This window comes from Molothrus aeneus, chromosome 10 (assembly GCF_037042795.1).
Source record: "Molothrus aeneus isolate 106 chromosome 10, BPBGC_Maene_1.0, whole genome shotgun sequence".
In the NCBI taxonomy this organism is placed as follows: domain Eukaryota; kingdom Metazoa; phylum Chordata; class Aves; order Passeriformes; family Icteridae; genus Molothrus; species Molothrus aeneus.
In genome coordinates, this window is record NC_089655.1 from 18,936,922 (window position 1) to 18,954,986 (window position 18,065).

General features: G+C 42.6%; 1 protein-coding gene across 2 annotated transcripts in view; it reads left to right on the forward strand.

Annotated features, from left to right (window-relative positions):
- The window catches only part of GNB4 (G protein subunit beta 4), a 30,517-nt gene extending 12,490 nt beyond the window's left edge, over positions 1–18,027 (forward strand). Inside the window, exons 2-10 of one of the 2 annotated variants that reach the window (XM_066556340.1) lie at positions 3,330–3,428; positions 7,606–7,644; positions 8,334–8,440; positions 9,260–9,323; positions 10,006–10,168; positions 10,314–10,380; positions 10,515–10,716; positions 11,881–12,097; positions 13,237–18,027. In XM_066556340.1, the coding sequence (XP_066412437.1) occupies positions 3,372–3,428; positions 7,606–7,644; positions 8,334–8,440; positions 9,260–9,323; positions 10,006–10,168; positions 10,314–10,380; positions 10,515–10,716; positions 11,881–12,097; positions 13,237–13,343 (1,023 nt within the window). In that variant the 5' untranslated portion in view covers positions 3,330–3,371 and the 3' untranslated portion in view covers positions 13,344–18,027. Of the gene's footprint in view, positions 1–3,329; positions 3,429–7,050; positions 7,290–7,605; positions 7,645–8,333; positions 8,441–9,259; positions 9,324–10,005; positions 10,169–10,313; positions 10,381–10,514; positions 10,717–11,880; positions 12,098–13,236 lie in introns of those variants that run through there. The other variant, XM_066556341.1, reaches the window with a different exon arrangement.
- The last annotated feature ends 38 nt before the right edge of the window (positions 18,028–18,065 follow it).

Here is an 18,065-nt window from a genome sequence, read left to right on the forward strand (position 1 = left end):
AGACACAGATGCATCCACGAGTTCCAAGCTTCCAAGCATGTGCTGATCTTCCTGTGTTGGAGTTGTGAGTGTCTGGTGACATCAGTAAGATCTTCCCACAGGAGTTTGACAGGAGTTCAGAGATGCTGCTTGCAGAGTTAGTGTGAATCTGGAAATGCTTCCATGAGAGCTTCCTCCCTACCCACTCAATTTCTGTAGCTTCCTGTGGGCACAGGAAAATAGTGCTTGAAAAAAAATAAAAATCCCAAGTGGAAGCATCTTTCTCCCAGTTCTGCTAAATACTTAATGGTGGGGGATGATCTGAACACACAGGCCTTTGCATTGGGAGCTGCTGCCAGGCACTGCAACACTGTTGGATACATTTCAATTTAATAGTTGAACTGCACTTAGTTTGTTTACTGTAGTATCTTGGTGTTTATACATAGCTTCATATCTCAGAGTTAGTTGTTCAAATGCTGTGTACTGGAAAGGAACTTTAATGCTTAGAGCTAGAGTGAACCAGTTCTAAAGTGAGCCTGGATTTAGTGGAAGTGTGTGCTGGTTTGAAGGCAGCTCTCTGAGGTGCAGCTTGACCTTGAACCACTGACACATTTCTACTGAGCAGTAATGCTTAAAGCTCTGCAGGTTTAGCACATGCTGATGCTGCTAGGGCTCTTCCACTGCTAAAAGTTTCTTTTAAAAATATGAAGGATCATTGTCCTTTTATTTGCTTCAGAATTATTTTTAAATTAAAGACATGTGGGTGAGTGAGAAGGCTTCTGGAGTTGTCCATGTAGGAACTTGGAGAAGTGTGACACAATTTAAAGTTGTGAAGTTTAACAGCTGTGCAGCTGCTGGTGCAGCTTGGTGCAGAAATGGCATTAGTGGTGAACAGTGCTGATACGAGTGACATTAATTAACATTAATTTTATGTGCAGAATTGCTATAGATGGTCTTTGAATGCCAGTGCAGTGCTACAGCCCATTCTCAAATCTGCTCACAGCTTTACCTATGAATGGAAAAATACCCTAACTTTGGGTGCTCGTGACTGGCCATGCGTGCTTCCAGTTGTGAATAATGTCACTTTCTTTATGATCAGTAATTCTCTGTGAGAATTTGAAGTGACTGCCTACAGAGCACTGAAGTGTGTGGCACAGCACAGGGCAGAAGCTGACTTCCCTTCTCAGAAAATTGGAGATACATCAACTTCCCTGCTAGGAATCTTCATCTCCTGTTAAAAATAGCACACAAGACTACTAAGCATTGGCAGGCAGCATGGCTGGCTGGCTTTAGACCTTTGAGACCATTGTTTTGTCTGTGCTACCTTTCAGTAGGTTCTGGAGTAAAAAGGGAAAATCATACTGAAAAGGTTAATTTGGCACTGCCAGAACTGAAAGTGGGGCTATGTTTCATAGAGGCATCCCCATTAAAGGCATTAAGGTTGTAATTAAACTTGATAGCCTATAAAGGTATGTGATTAATGCATGTGCTAAAGTCATGTTTTTAATGCTTAATCCTTAAAATTGGACACCAGCGTTGATGGCTTGTATGTTATGCCTGCTGTGCATTCAGAGGTGTTAAATAGTCTGGGCTGCTGAAAAAGGAGCGCAGTAGGAAATGGAGAAGTCTCCTGGAGAATTCCCATATGAATTACAACATAGTAATTCTTTGTAGTTGAACAGAGCACAGGTTTAAGGAAGGGGAATGTGTGAACCTCACAGTTTGCTTACATGTAGCTGGAAATACTCGTTAGAGCTGAGTCACCATCCCTGTCACTGATGAGGATGATGGAGATGATCCACCTCAATGTGTGCTTGTGAGTTGGCTCTGAAATGGACTTGAAGTGATACCTGTGGGAAGCAGAGATTGAAAGGAAATACATGGATAATTAGTGAAGATACTTTTCTTCTTGAGAAGCAATAAACTTTGTAGCTCTCAAACACTTGTATAAACTGTTAGTCCAAGGATGACTTTTTTATTATAAATTGCATTGAACCAAAACTTCTCACTCTTTTCAGTCTATGAGTGTGGTGTTTTACAGATGGAAAAAACCTTTCCAGAATCAGTCTTTAGAGCACATCACTACTGAACTGCAGGGAACCAATAGCCAGACCAAATAAAGGGGTTTCCCTAGAGGTCTACAACTTACCAGACACACTGTGACCTTTTTTTCTCTGTTTTTTGGCCATTTTTCAGTGGACTAAATAGGAAACATAGACTAACGTTTTGAATAGGTTCTTCTTCCTGCTTCTTTTCCTTCCTTCCTTAATTTTCATTTTGTGAGCAGTAGTCTGACTTGCCTGTCTTCTCCTACAAGCTAGAAGTGTTTTGGCTTTTTATATAATGTCATGAGACCACTATTATCACCTTTCTGGTGTGCATTTTCTGTCATGAAAAAATTACAAATAAGTGCCTGGCTTGTCTGTGAGCAATTTACTTGCTGATACTGCTTTCAGTGCAAGGATTTTGAAGTCTCCATGTGTGTGAATAGACTTAAGATGTCTCTAGTGGTGTTTGACTGCACTGCTGTGCTGGGGATAAAAAACCTGAAAATTGATCTGAGGAAACTTGTTCAACACATTGAAAAAAATCAAATGCAAAAATCTGATTTGAAAAAAAAAAAACCTTACTAACCTGAGAGTGTGCCTGCATGTGGTCTTACTGTTAATTGATATTTCTGTTAAGTTGACTTGGAGTCCTCATTCAGATGACAACTACATTAGGAACTGAGGGCTGTATCAGCACAAGGATGCTTTTAGGGAGGATTTGGTTTTTGCTATCCCTTCTCACTCTGTGGGTGCTTTTGAAATTAAAAGATCATTGTGTTTTGCCTGAAAAAAATGTGAGAAAAAAGTGGAGAGAATCTGTTATTTCAGCTGTAGTCTAGGATTCAAAAATTTCATCTTCAATTAAAAGAAAGTCTGCCCTGGATGTCCTGTGCAAGGTTCCTGTATCACAGCCCCTCTGAGCCCAGGGGCACACACTGGGGGCACCTGCAGCCTCTGCTCTGTGTTGCCATCCTGGGGCACAGACCGACAGAGATTTCTGGGTGGGGGAGCAGGGAGCTGCTACAAAACAGGTTTATAAAGTACAGTGGGTGGTTCTGTTGACAGTTGCTTTTGTATTTAAAATAGACTTCACTTAATTCTGCTTCTCGTGGTAATTCAGGAATTGAAATCACTCAGGTCTTGCCAAATTCATTAACACGGTGTACTAAAGGGAATGTCTGTTTGGAAGCCTTTCTAAAAGCAGAATAAAAATAAATATATACACAGATTCTTAGGTTTTTTATGTTTTTTAAAAAGGAGAAGAATAACTTTCAGTATCTCTTTCTTCCCTCTTCTTGGCAGGTTTCTTCACGAGTGGAGTGTGAGAAGTAGAGGCTGAAGAAGATGAGTGAGCTGGAGCAGTTACGGCAGGAGGCAGAGCAGCTGCGAAACCAAATCAGAGTAAGAATTGGGAACTGCTTCTTTTCCATGATGAAACTCCTCCTTTGTGGCAACAAACTCTAAAGATCTGTCAGTTGTTCCTGGTTAACTCCTGCAGAGCTTAATGTATTTTCAGAATATTTGAGTAAAAATCAGAAAAGCCATTGGTATAATGAAGTAAATTTGTAATATTTCTTGAACAAAATGTTTTATTTCCTGTTGAAGTTCCTGAGTTTTGGTGCTAGGGGGTGTATGTGTTTCTGCAAGTTTTATGTTCTGGGTTTTTAGAAACAGAAGGGAGCAGCAAACTCCTAGAACCTAGGCATGACAAGTTTGGCCTAAGGGGTCTTGGAAGAGCCTGGTCCTGGGCTAAAAGTGATGCCTGAGGTTAAAGCAGGAGTGTGAGAGAGCCTTCCAGGGTGGATGTCATTTCTACAAGCACTGTTTCTGGCTTCCTGTGGAGTTTATTTTTATTAAATGCTGATGCCCCCATACAGGCTATTTTTTTTTGTTGCATTTACTCAGTGAAGATAAACCAAGTATGAGCTGTCATGTTCAAAGTTAGTTTTCCAGGAATCTTCTGCAACGTGCATTTATATGTCAGTGATGCAGTTTTCAGTGAAGTATAATAAGGATCTTCAAAGTCTGTTTATTTTTCATCAAAATTTTCAAAGCATGAAGCGTTCATAAATCTGATTTATATGGGAATGGCTTAAAGAGTAAAGAGTACAGGTTTCTTGGAATATGTTGCATGCACAGAGGCTTTTTTTAGCATGGCATGTGCTGGCAGCAGTTGCTGTGTGGTGTCTCCTGTGAGGTGTGAGGCTGCTGGTGGTGTCAGCCATGTGCTGAGCACACTTGGTGTCTCAGGGCTGTGCTGGGGCAGATGCTGCTCATTCAGAGCCATCCAGGGATGCCTCTGTGTCCTGCTCTCACTTCACCCCCTGTGGAAACACAGGGTGGCAATCAGGAAACACTGTGCCCCTTCCACCAGCTCTCTAGAGGATACAAATACATTTTTAGCTTAAAATACTTTTTTTTTTTGTTCCAGTTTAAGCTTTATTACAGAATTATACTGCTAAAAGGGGTACACAATTCTTCAGTTCTTCTCTGCATGCTGTGTAAAGACTTTATCATGGTGTTATGTTGAGGGGAGCCAGTTGAGTCTTTGTTCAGTCTTGGTAATCAGTGAGTCTGGTTTCATCAAAGCTGTGGGAAGAAAGAGCCACCAAGCACATTAGAGGGCTTAGACTGTGCTGCAGGAATGTTTGCTTACTTTTTAAATTTTGGAGCACAGAAATCTGATGGACTCTTGGGTAATGGCTCCATTTTGTGGCTTTAGGTTGATATAACATTTCCTTTGTAACTACCACCCAAACTTGTAACTGGATCTATCAGCTGTAGCTCAGTAACCATGGGTCTCTTGCCTTTGGGGTCCCTTGGCTCAGCAGTGGCAATTGGTGATTCCCTCTTGGCATCTGAGTGCAGGCTGGGATACCTTGTAGTTCATTCTAACTGCAGATTCATAGGCAGTTAAAAATGCTTCTGATGATTTAATATCCATGAAACTTTCTGGCCAAATACTTCAATTTCATATTTGAAGACATGGCTACTTATCTTGCTTATTAAATCATTGCACAGTTTTTGTTTGGGATGGGTAAGAGGATCTGAAAATAGGGGGTTTAAGTGTCACAAATATCTACTGGGCTGGTTATTTTCAGGAATTATTTTTGATGCACTCCTTAAAAGAGATGAGGTCACTAATGGCATTTGATGTTTTATGTACAGCAGCATTTTTCTGTCTTGGTTGTGGACAACTCTTGGGTTTTGTCTGGTATTTCCTCTAACAACATAATCACAGAAAATCAGCTTTGTGCCTAGGGTCCAGATAAGATTGTACCTAACAGTGTCCTAAGGTGTAGAAACTGCAGTGCAGAGCTGTTGATTCCCCAATGGACTTCAGTCTGCAATATTTTAGAAGTGTTTCATGACTATTAATTTTATTTTTGCAGTATCTAGGTGATGTCTCCCCATGCAGCTGGAGCTCTGGTCTGTGCACAGACAATGCACAGCCTGGGAGTGCAGGAATCTGTAGTGCAGGAAGGTGGAACACTGAACATTGAATTGTCAGATATCTGTCAGATGCTTGATGGTTAAAATTAATTCCTAGTTCTGTCTGTAATGAAATTCCCATGTCATACATGTGTCCTCACTGTGAGAACTGAAATTGAGGATAATGATTTTAGAAGTGTTGCTTACTTTGCACAGTGTCATTCAAACCAGAAATTCTGGACAAATAACACTGTATTTTTAAAAATACAGGTAGTTGGGGGAAAAAACTGCAACCTGAAGTGTGTGCTAGGAAAGTCTGAGGGCTGCACAATGATCAAGCAGTTAGATTTTTCTCACAAATCTTGCATGGTCTTGCTTGATGAACTGCAAAAAATCTGCAATTCCATAAAGAAGCTTTTTTATGTTTTGACACTAATGATTATGTTATGGTGATGTATATGTAGAAATACAGTTTCAAGGTAAGAATTAAAAGTAGCCTGTTGAAACTCTACTTTTCCTGCAGTTTTGCCAATTGTATGGCAAGTATTAGCCTCAAATACAGGAGTTGTTAATAGCTCGCTCTTAAAGAGCAAAAAAAGCTTTGTTTCATTCAAAGTGCATTCAGAATTCATTTTATGCTGAACATTTTCAGCTATTTCAGGCCAATCAAACAAGTAGTCATTTAAAATGCAGTGTGTTTCTTCCTGTGGATGAAATAAGTCCTGAGTGCTAAGGGATTTGCTGCTCTGGTATTTTAAACCCCTCCTGATTCCAGACGTCAACATTTTATAAATATTTCTACAGTTCAGACATTATAAAAATAAGTTGAGATGACTTAATCCACTCTCAGGCTTGCTTTTTGGGAGGAGAGCTATAAAGGGTGGTCAAAATAAACATGCACTTAAGAAATGTTAAAGTTGCAATGTCAAGTAACTCTCAAGCAAGAGCTTGAAGAAACTTGAAGATCTCAGCCTGATCATGTTGAGGCAGATCCAAAATGTGCAAGCAAATGTTTCTGTTGCTGCTCTCAAAGGGACAGACTGAGCAATCTGCACAGACTGAACTTGGGAGGGACACACCAAGTGCTGGTGAAGAGGCACCATCGGTTTTGGGTGGCTGCTTCACTGGTTGCACAAGGTGGAGAAATTTCCAGGAGTTGAGAGGGTTCTGTGGCTGCTCCTGGTGATGGCTTTAACTTCAATTTGTGCTGCACAGCTCCTGCCTAGCTTTAAGCCCCTGTAAGCCATTTTCTCAGAGGGAGGAGCTGGCCATGCCTGTCTGTGTGTCCTGGGAAGGGCCTGAGCTGCAGGAGAGCAATGCAGTGACAGCTGTGACTGAAAGCAGGTCTTGCACAATCTGTGTAGCAGGGGAGGCTCAGTGGAGCTCACCTGTGCCAAGGTTCAATGTGGGGCTGATTTATGCAATGAAAGTCAAGTTGTTTTCTAGGTCAGGTTGAATCATATGCAGGAAACAAGTCCTGTGTCCATAGAGTCTGAGATAAGGAAAAAACCATGGAGTGTCTGTGTGGGGATCTGGCAGCACCCATTCCATGAAATGGGTGAGGGCGTCACTGGGCCATTTTTTCCCCTTCAGTTGGTGTCAAGTACATCATCACTAAGCTTTGGTAATCCTGCTGTGTGTCCTGCTCCTGGGATCCTGCCTGCTGCTTTTCACCCTGCCTCTCCCAGCCAGCAGGAGGGTTCATTTGGGCACAGAGCTTGCTAATCCTGTGTAATATGTGGTTGCTTTTCCAGGTGGATCAGTTCTTCCCTTGTGCTCAGCACACCCTGAGCAAGCACATCCACCCCAGGGAAGGATACAGGGAACAGGGTAGGCACTGGGACTTCAGGATGGCTCCAAATGCCTTTGAATCCCATAGTCTGTAGAAAGGGAGATTCAAAGGCTGCTGGGGCATGACCTTTCTTAAGTCCCTCTTCCTCCACTACCCCTTGTTGTGTGCCATTGCTTTTTAGATTCCTTGCCCAATAAACAGATTAGGGTGACAGAAGGAATATTGGCATGTCAGTGGTGGTGTGTGGCTTTGAGTGTGTTGGAATTTAGTTCAAGAGTTACTTTTCCTTTAGACCCTCTCAGTTGATGCTCAGTGTTACCTTTCCAATTCAACTTGTTCCATTTTTTGTTTCAGGATGCCAGGAAAGCCTGTAGTGACACAACTCTTGCTCAGGTATGTTCCTGTTCTTTGTGTAGGCTGTTTCTTGAGAGATGAAAAAACAAAAATATCACTTTGTGACTCTAGCATGTTCCTGTTCAGTAACTGAAAGAATAAAGTGAAAGAAGCCTTTGGAAATGTACAGTGTGCTTGTTTAAATAACTGTATAAAGCCCCACCAAAAAAACCCAAATAAACAAAACAGCGAAAAAACCCAACCAGTCAACCCCCCCCACTATCTTAATGGAACCTGCTTCCAGTTTACCTTTTAAGTAGAGTATGTTTATTGTGTTAAATATATTTAGAAAAACTTAAATAAATATCTTGTAGCAGTTTTTTGGAAACAGAATTATTTTGCATATAAAGTTCTGCCATGCTTTAAAAAGTAACAGTGCAGCTAATACTGAAGCATTTTCTTTCATTGGTTTAAAATGAAAACTTTGAGATTTAATAATCTGAAATAGTATAACATAGAAGTATTTTTAAAGAGCTTCCTGAAGTTTCATTGTGGCCACTGTGAAGTGTGTTATGTCTCTGTAAAATCTGTTTGTGTCGGTGTTGCTGGGTGTACACCAGTATCCTATTTTTAATGGTTTTTGTTGTGTGCCAAGATAGATACTCTATCAAAGTTCAAATGTATTTTTGTTATCTTGTGCATTAAAAATAGTTCCCAGTATCTCAGGGGTTTGTTTGGTTTATTTTTAGATCACAACAAGTCTGGACTCCGTGGGGCGAATCCAAATGCGAACCCGGCGCACGCTCAGAGGGCACTTGGCCAAAATCTACGCCATGCACTGGGGATCTGACTCCAGGTGAGTACAGGGAGCCTTGGGCTGCCAGGCATGGGCTGGGCTCCCACTGCCACCTTCAGATTCATGTCAGGCCCTGGGGGCTCATGGAGTGTGGAGCTGGTGCCCTTGCAGGGGATCACAGACCAGCACTGGTGGGGGTTCAGGTTCTTCGCCTGTTCTTAGGCATTTTGCTTTCTCCTCTCAATTTTAACTTAAGTTTTTGAGTCTGTTTGAACAGGAGAGAGTATGTGATGAGGCATAGTTTTTGGAATGTTGGATATTGTACTTTCCAAAATGTTGAATAATTATGTAACTTCTATGGTAGGGATTTAAAAATTTTACTGACAAATTTTTATTTCATTGAAAAAAGATCCTTTTGTACATAGTGGGAAAAGTAACTTGGAGTTTTGTTTTGCTGCCTTTAGAGCAGCTGATGGTGAGGTGTAAACACTGCCTCTGTATTGTATCCTCCAGGGAGGAATTCATCTAGAATCTGTTCTCAAGTTTTATTTTTGCCTAAATTCCTTATTTGCTTTTGTGTAACTGTGTAGTTATATGAATAATGAAAGCAGTTGTGGAGAGAGTTCATAAAATGTGTTTTTAGTGAGTTGTGCACTTGTGTTCATTTTCAATCATGAGTCCCCATGGGATTCCTCAGCCAGGTGATATGGAGATCTAGATCTTTGCAATAAATGCACCCCGTCAATAAAAAGGAAAAAGCAGAGGGTAATGAAGAAATTTTAAAACTTCTGAATCACTTGATAATCATGCATGATGTATGTCTATTTTGAGATTTTGTTTGTTTTATATTAACATATTTTACTTTGTGTTCATATTTAGGCTACTAGTCAGTGCTTCTCAAGATGGAAAATTAATTATTTGGGATAGTTATACAACAAATAAGGTAGATATTTATAATCCTTATCAATAATTCATGTATAAGTTGTGTGTTTGAAGGTGCTTGTGTCTGTCTTTCACCATGGCTGCAAATCAAAACTCAGAAGTAGCCTTTCTCATTCAGACAATCTCTTTCTGTTCCTTTCCTGGCTGGGTAGCACTAGTGATGTGTTGTAGGTTGTCTCTGAAGCAATAGTTCATTACATAATAACAAGGTGTAACATTTTCACTCTCGCTTGCCTAGTGCAGTAGCTGTAGCTCTCTGCGTGTGTGGTGTTGCTTCTAAAACTAACTTGGTTTTGAATTATAGAACTACACAACCTCAGAATTTACAATAGTGCTTTGGGTTTGAGGACAGAGGAAGGAGAAGGAAGAAAAACAGCTGTTAGGGAAAAGCTTAGGTAGCGTGGAGTGGAGCTGTGCTTCTGTAAACCATGCAGTCTCCATGGGGACAGCCATCCTGTCTAACAACCTACAGTTTAAAGATGCAAATAAGTTGGACAGAGAAATCTTAACTAGAATAAACGAGGATCGTAAATGTTTAAGTTTACAATAGCTTTGCTATGAAATAACCTACTGAAGATCTGTGTAAAATGCAGTGGGTTGGGTGTGATGGGCTGTGACCCCCAGTGCTGGTGCTGGGGTGCCCCTGGCCCTGTGTGTGCTCTGAGGCCGCAGTGTCTCTGCAGATGCACGCCATCCCCCTGAGGTCCTCCTGGGTGATGACCTGTGCCTACGCTCCCTCGGGCAACTACGTGGCCTGCGGGGGCCTGGACAACATCTGCTCCATCTACAACCTGAAAACCAGGGAGGGCAACGTGCGCGTGAGCCGCGAGCTGCCGGGCCACACAGGTCAGTGCTCCAAGGGGAGCAGCCCTGCCTCGGGCTGGGCACTGCCTGTGCTCTGCTTGAGTGCGACAGCCTGGCTGTGTTCTGGCATTTTCACCTTCAGTTGTTACTCCTGGGTCAAACCCTTACACAGCTGTTTTGTTTTTAGGATACTTGTCCTGTTGTCGCTTCCTAGATGACAACCAAATTGTCACTAGCTCAGGAGACACCACTTGGTGAGTTTTTGAGCTCTGTTGACCTTCTCCCACCCCCTCTTTCTTCCTTTTTTTTTTTCTCTCCAGTGCCTTAATTTCTGTTTAAAATTTGAACTCTGAAATAATGACAGACGTTGTGTTAACTTCATCTGCAGTGCTTTGTGGGACATAGAAACCGGCCAGCAGACCACCACGTTCACGGGGCACACTGGAGATGTGATGAGCCTCTCTCTGAGCCCAGACATGAGGACTTTTGTCTCGGGCGCCTGCGATGCCTCCTCGAAGCTCTGGGATATCCGCGATGGGATGTGCAGGCAGTCCTTCACGGGGCACGTGTCAGACATCAATGCAGTTTGTGTAAGTGATCCTCCTGCTCCCACGTGGGAAGAAAGGGGGAGGATAAAGGCTACATTTGCATGAATTCAGCTTAGAGTCTACTGAGCTGCCTTGATTTAAAATCAATTAGTTAGGGTAGAGAATGTTAAATTGTATGTAATGGAGAAGGTTGTGTAATAACTTACAATCTACTTTGTAACTGAATTATTATTGCCATTATCTGTGATGCACTGCGCTGTTCCTGGAATAGTTTCCCCTGTGTTTTTATTCAGTAACTGAGACATCACTTTTTTTAAGAAGTAAAGAATGGACTAGGGAAACTTTTTGAAGCATGGCAATGTGTTAAAAACTGAAAATTGTAGATAAATGCAATATACTGAGAGGGTAAAACACAGCCAAGCATACTCATCCTAAAGTTTTTTTGTTGAACAAAAAGAGCTTTCAGTGAAGTATTCTGGAAGGCAATTAAAATTAGTATTGATATTGAATATTCCCTGGAATAATATGGTAATATTTAGAAAGTGGATTATATTTCCCCTCTGTCATAGTAACGCTATGTTCTGATCTGCAAGATCCAGGCTCTGGTAAATAGAGAAAGAAATCTAAGTCGAAGCTGCATCTGTTTTTGATAAACATGAAAAATTGTTAAGGCTGAGAGAATACCAAGCACATGACCGGTACAAAAATGCAGTTCCTATACTTAGACCTGAACCCTGAGATGTGCTGGGCTCTCTCCATTCCCGTTTCAATCAATATTGCTGTTGAGAGAATAACTCGGATTTGGAATAGATTTTTTTAGGAAATTGAATTGCTTGTTTGCAGTGTTTTGTCTTGGCTGAGCCAACCTGGCTGACCAGCTCAGGATGGAACACTGTGTTCCACTTCAGCCAGGATGTGCAGAGCTGGGGTTTGCTTCATTTGTAGGAGTCAGTGGCATCCCCTGTGACTGCTCTTACAGCACACCCAGGAGCTGCCTGGCTGTAATTCCAGTCACTCAGGTGTCCCCAGTGCTGTTCCAGAGGTGTTCCCTTGCATAGCTGCGTACCTGCGTTTTCCAACATGCAGAAATGAAATAAACCATTCTGCCTTTGCCTGGTGAAACACTCCTGTGCTGTGCTCAGCCCAGCATGGCCAGTGTACGTTTTGGTGCTGAGCTCCTGTGTCTCACTCCCACGTTTCTGGCAGTTCTTCCCCAACGGCCACGCGTTCGCCACGGGCTCTGACGACGCCACGTGCCGGCTGTTCGACCTGCGCGCGGACCAGGAGCTGATGATGTACTCCCACGACAACATCATCTGCGGCATCACCTCCGTGGCCTTCTCCAAGAGCGGCCGCCTCCTGCTCGCCGGCTACGACGACTTCAACTGCAACGTCTGGGACACCCTCAAAGGGGAGAGGGCAGGTGAGGACACGGCCACAGCCCCTGCACGCTGCAGAGCCAGGCTGCTGCCAGTGCTGGTGCTGCTGGTCTGGATCTGCTGGATTCTCTCAAAATGGCATCCTTACATTTGTCTTCCAGAAGTCACATTGCATTTCAGTTCCATCTCCATGGTGTGAGCAGTAAATGAGGCAGGAGAACAGGCCTGTTCTTGGGCTTTACAGATCTGTGTGCTGGGAGATCCCAGCTCTTGAGGCTGAGAAATGCCCTCCAAAATTGCATCTACAGAAAATGTATTTCACTAAAGTGTATGGGATTAAGTAGTGCAAAATTACACGTTTGCATTGTATTTTGCACCCATGAGTGGCAGTAATTCAGATGTAGCTACAGGAGTCTTTTTGGCTTTGCATTCCCTGCTGTTGGGAGAAAGGGAAAGTGGAAACTTCTGGTCCTTGAATCAGTCACTTCTGTCAGGACACAGCATGCTTTATAGCACAGCTATTTCTTTCTCACTTCTTACAGTAACTTAAATGCTTGGGCCTGGTTCAGTTCTGAACACCAGTTCTGCTGTCCAGACTGGAAATAAATCCTTTTCCTTAGTTCTGCTACACCTGGATGGGGAACCTTGGGAGAGCAGACAAGGGCAAGAAGACTTAGAGAGAAAACAGAACCAAAGCAGGAAGGAGGCAGGCTAGTGCTGCTCTTCCGTTTGTCACAATATACAGGGGATTTGTAATCCCTTGGGCTTGCAAAACTTGGGAAACTCAAGGTAGTTAATGCATCCAGGACTTTGTAAGGAGACATCACACTGGATTTTGGGAGTGCTTGATGGCTGAAATTGTGGACAGCACAGAAAACAGGGAAAAACCAGTAGAGAGCCAGATTAGGGAAGACATCTATGGGGCAGAAAGGAGAAGTCATAAGGGCAGAGAGAAAAATGGAGGCAATATTGTGTGTAGATATTTTTACATACCTTATTGTTGGGTTTTTTGATAAGGCTGTTATAGTCTGTGTGGTTCCTCAGAGTAAAGACAAAAAGGAGAATGAAGATCTTGCACTGTACCTTTTTTAGTACAATTAAGACTTACTTGGGAGAGCAGAGTAACAACTGAAATCCTTGGCATCTTGCAGACACTAAACTTCCGTTGCTTCTTCTTTTCCAGGTGTCCTGGCTGGCCATGACAACCGTGTCAGCTGTTTAGGTGTTACTGATGACGGCATGGCTGTAGCTACAGGGTCTTGGGACAGTTTTCTCAGAATCTGGAATTAACTGGGAGCCAAACATGTACATTCTCCATTTGAGATCTGGAGAGATCAATGCTGCAGCCTATAGCTGTGAAATAACATTTCTACCTTGTATTTGCAGGTGAAGTTTTTCTATTCACTGATTATTACACAAAAAGGCTTTCTGTAAACTAGAAAAAAAAATCAAGTGAAGAAATAGGGGAGGGGGGAAGAAATCACTGACTTTTTAAAAGGGGCCAGCACACATAATCATGGTGACCGACAAACTAAGAGCCAGTCTTTTTGTTTTTGGTGGTTTGGTTAGATTGTCCTTGAAGGGTTTTTGCTTGTGCTCAGTCTGCTAATCCTGTACTTTTTTTTGTACATAACAGAATATACACATTATAGCAGCCAATCATGTAACATTTGTCTGTATGTAAAGAAATATGTTTGCATTTTTTATGGAACTACATTTATAGCTTTGCTTTTAACCTGAGATGTCACTTCTGAGTTTTGTAGTGGGTGAACTAGATTGCTGTTTTAAATGTTTTTGTGAATTTACTGTAGATAAAGTGAAGCCAATGGTATGTATGTGTTTTTTATAATGGAAGGCATTTGAATTTTTTTTAAAGGCCCTGGAGACTCCCAGTTAATACCTACCGCCTTATTCACTCACTTCTTGACCTGCTTGCCTGGTTTTGATCAGGGGGTTCTTCCTTCAAGCCAGTGGTTCCTGGTTCATCCATTGGCAGTCATGACCTCCAAACACCAAGGAGTTAGTGCCAGGTAGACTTGCACCAAGAGCAGAAGTAATTGGAAAATAAAGTAAATCCAGATGTTTTAGCTTCCTCCCTGCAGGTTTTTGCATCAGTTATTCCATGCAGTCCGTGGGTACAGAAGCCAAGTGGCCGAGTGCTGTGGCCAGCTCAGCTCTGGCCACACGTGTGGGTTTGGCTGCTCACAAGCTCCAGCTGATGTGCACTCACAGTGACTTGGCTGCTGCTCAGAGCCCAGAGCAGTGTGTGCAGAGACTGCTTGTTCCACACCAACTGAGAAATTCAGGAGGACTTTGCTTAAATTCCTGAAGAGGATTTAACTGTGCAGTTAATTGCTTCTAATTCCCCTCCAAATTCAGGGGTTGCCAAAGCACACCACAGCCAAAAGTGCTTGTTGTTAGTTCTGTGCAGTGTGAATTACCAAAGGAATTGTGTAACTTAACTGCACCTGTGTGACCCCTGAAAACTTCCAGCATAACCCTGAGGAAATGTGCTTGTTCTGTGTGCTCTCTGAGGGCTGTGCCATGGGGGTTTCGTGATGCCAGATATTCTGCAGTTCCAACACCATAAATGGCCATTTCTGCTCCTTTCCTGATTTCATTCTGATTTTGCTGTCAGTTGCTTAGAAATCTCACCAAGTACAGTTCAGTACAGAGACAGGAAAATCATGGGACTGATGCCCATTTGAAACTGCCCAGGGAGGATGCTTAATTTTTTGGTGCCTGGCAGCATGTCTGTACTCCCAGTGGATGTTCCCTTGGGAATCTGAACATCTGTGGCTATTTTGGAATGGGGGATTAAGTCTATTGGCTTCTCTTAAGTGACTTATTTTAAAGATAACGTGAATTTTAAATCACCAGGTTGGAAGATGATGTTAGCTGTCATTCATTGGAACTGATGGGGAGTCTGGGTGTCTCTGGGTCAGGTAGGAAAGAGAAGGACCCAGAATCCTGTAGTATATCTAAATGGATTTCTGGCTGAGATGACTTCTGTCAAGTTTCTGACATTTTTTAATCCCTAAACTTCAGTACTTCCAGACTGTGCCTGTAAACTCACCATGTCTATAATGGTGAAGGTGCCAATAAATGTGCCAGTCAATCACGGTAAATTCACTTTTAAAATAAGAAAAAGGCACTTCTTATACTGGAGAAGGAACATTTCCTAACAGCAGCCTGTGGTGTAGGACCAAAATCCCACTGTATTGTGTCTCACAGAATTCCTCAGTGTTTTGCTTTGTGATCTGTCTGCATTTATAGAACTATTATGGAATTCTTGTAACTCTCTTAAGTGAGCAGCTCTTTGGGATCTTGCAGACTCAGTTTATTTTTTAGTGGTGCACTTGATTATTTTTTTTAACTCACAGCTGCCTTGAGTGAATCATTCTGGAAATTTGTTACTAAGGAATTTTAAGAAAATATTCTTTTTCTAAAAAAATTCTTTTCCATAGAAGTGTGTTTTGAACCAATTTCCTAGTCAACACCTTTGCCGAGACAGGTGCCATTTTTACATTCTGGTATTAAAACTGGTTTCTACTTGTGAAACTCCAAAACCAATTTTAAAGCTGTATATAACTTTTCTTACCAGTTCAGGTAGCCTGTAACAGTGGTAATGGCTCTTGTGTACAGGTATTACTGCAAATAACTTCACTGTCATTGTCGGATGGCTGTTGCCTCTTGGATTCAGCTGCTTTTAAAATAAATCCTAAGGAATGCCGACTACTTGCTGAGGTGTCCAACAGCATCACAGAGCTCTGCCTGCCTCTGCTCCTCGCTCAGCCCGGGCCTGAGGGGCTCTGCTGTCAGCACACGAGACCTGGGAGAAGCCTGAGCACAGCAGGGAATCGGCGTCTGGTGCAGCTTTGGAGCCTGAAGGAAGCTGTGACAGATCCTGCCCAGGTGATGGCTGCTGTTCCTGCCCTGGCTGTGGGTTGTTTTTCAAGCCTGCAGGTTCCAGTACCACAGGTACTGTGTGATGCCACAGAACGACTCAGGCTGTGGCATTCCCTTCTTTAAATGGCTGGCAGGGACCTCTGGAGGTCAGTGCCCCAGCTCAAGTGGAGGCGGCTTTTATGGTAAAAGCTCAAACTCCTCCTAAAAGAAGGAAGGTAATGAAATGACCCTTGATAGGTTTTACCCCAGCTTTGAATTTCAGAGACACTGGTGTGGGCCCAGGTGTGCAGCTTGTGTGACTGCACCATGACAGCAAACTTGCTCACAGCAGGTCTTGCAGCATGAGTGGGCACATCTTCACTGGCTTTAAAGGTTTGTAGCCAGGCCACATCCTTAGCTGAAGTTCAGATAAGTTGTGTCATTACAGAACTGGAGTAGTAACCAAGAGCATTGTGCCAAACAGTGGCAGAGCAACTCCTGCCCAGCCTCTCTTTTAAGGCAATCTGTTACGGCTCGGGAAGCAGAACCATGTGCTTGATGCAACAAGGTTTATTTTATTCTGGTAGAGTTTGTCAGCATTTTCTAATGTGATCCAACTTTCCAATAGAGAGTTCTCCCTTCAGGCAAGTGCCCAGCCTGGGCTTGTTCCCATGTAGCCTTGGATGGCTGTTTATTGGTGGAGAAAGCAGTCTGAGATTCTGGAAACCACAGAAAGCTGCTGTGGCTTCGTGCTGATGTTTGCTCGTGCACTTCAGTAGTGTGGCCTGGTTCCATCTGCCTGCAGCCCTTTTCCTTCCACACACTGCTGTCCTCTGCTGTGCTGAACTGCAGAGCCATGGCAGGGCTGGCAGAGCTGACAGCTCCACGGGTTGACAGGATTTGTGCCACTCCAAAGGGAACGTGCATTAAAGAGGCTGTTCCTGCCCCAGGACAGGCCTGACCTTGCCTTGGCAAAGCTGAGCTGGAGCAGCAGCAGGTCTCAGTGGGTCCTTACTGTAATGCATGGGCTGGAAGTAGTTGACTCCTTCCTTCAGTTTTGTAACTGCTCATCCTTTGATGAAGTTCACATTAATTACTTTAAGATGGAATGAAAACATTGTGAAAACATTCCCAGAGTTGTAGTCTGTCCTCTCTGGGGACACTGTCACCTCCACTAGGTTTAGTGCTGTGCTTTAAGATGTTGGTGAGAGTTTTGGCTAATCAGACTAGTTGGTATCAATGGTTGTGTAGCAGAATGGCTGGTTTTGAGATAGCATTTCCTGTCCAAGTACTTAGCATGGGTTGATGGTGCACTGTGTATCCAGTACTCTGGCATGCATGCTGGTCACACTCCTCCTACACTTCAGAGGCACCAGAGCCTTTTATCCAATTGCTGGTTATGTAAAATACATGCAGAATGTTAATGCAGTGTTGTTATGGTAAATGTGTGAACAGTGTTACTAATTGATATAACTGATAACAGATTACATGTGCCTGACATTCTTATACCACACAGTATGTTTAGGTTTTAACTAATATGGACTTCGGTGGAATAGTCTTAGGTATTTCAAGCCTTTGTTTTACTTACACAATGGTGCTCTCTTTGTGTTTTTCTTTTTTTTTTTTTTTAAATAAAAGCATCTGAACACTTGTAGTACATATTACATCCAAAGGAGTCCAAAGCAAAGTGCTTCTAAACATGCTTAATTTTACTTTGCCTTTAGTTCCCAGCATCTCTCATCAGCTTTTTTTGTTTTGTTTTTACTTGTTGCTGACTACTTTGGAAAACTTTGGTAATGTTACCAATTATGAAGTGATTCTGCACTGCCTTTGGATTATGTATGTATTCAGAAACAGTCTTAAGGCTTTTATTTAAGCTATTAAAAAACCAGGGACTTGTGCCATTTGTTCTTTAACAGTGCTGTTGTAAAAAGACTTCGCTGTGACAAAAAAATCACTTGCTATGAACTCTGTTTATAGCTTTTTTTTTCCACGATGGATCTTTTTCTTTGTATTTGTACAGTGGCTCAGTGAAAGATGTTGCCATGAGTTGATATTGTAACCAATAAACAAGTGCTTTTAACCAGCCTGGCTCAGCTGTCAGTGTTCTATTAGAGCAGTCCC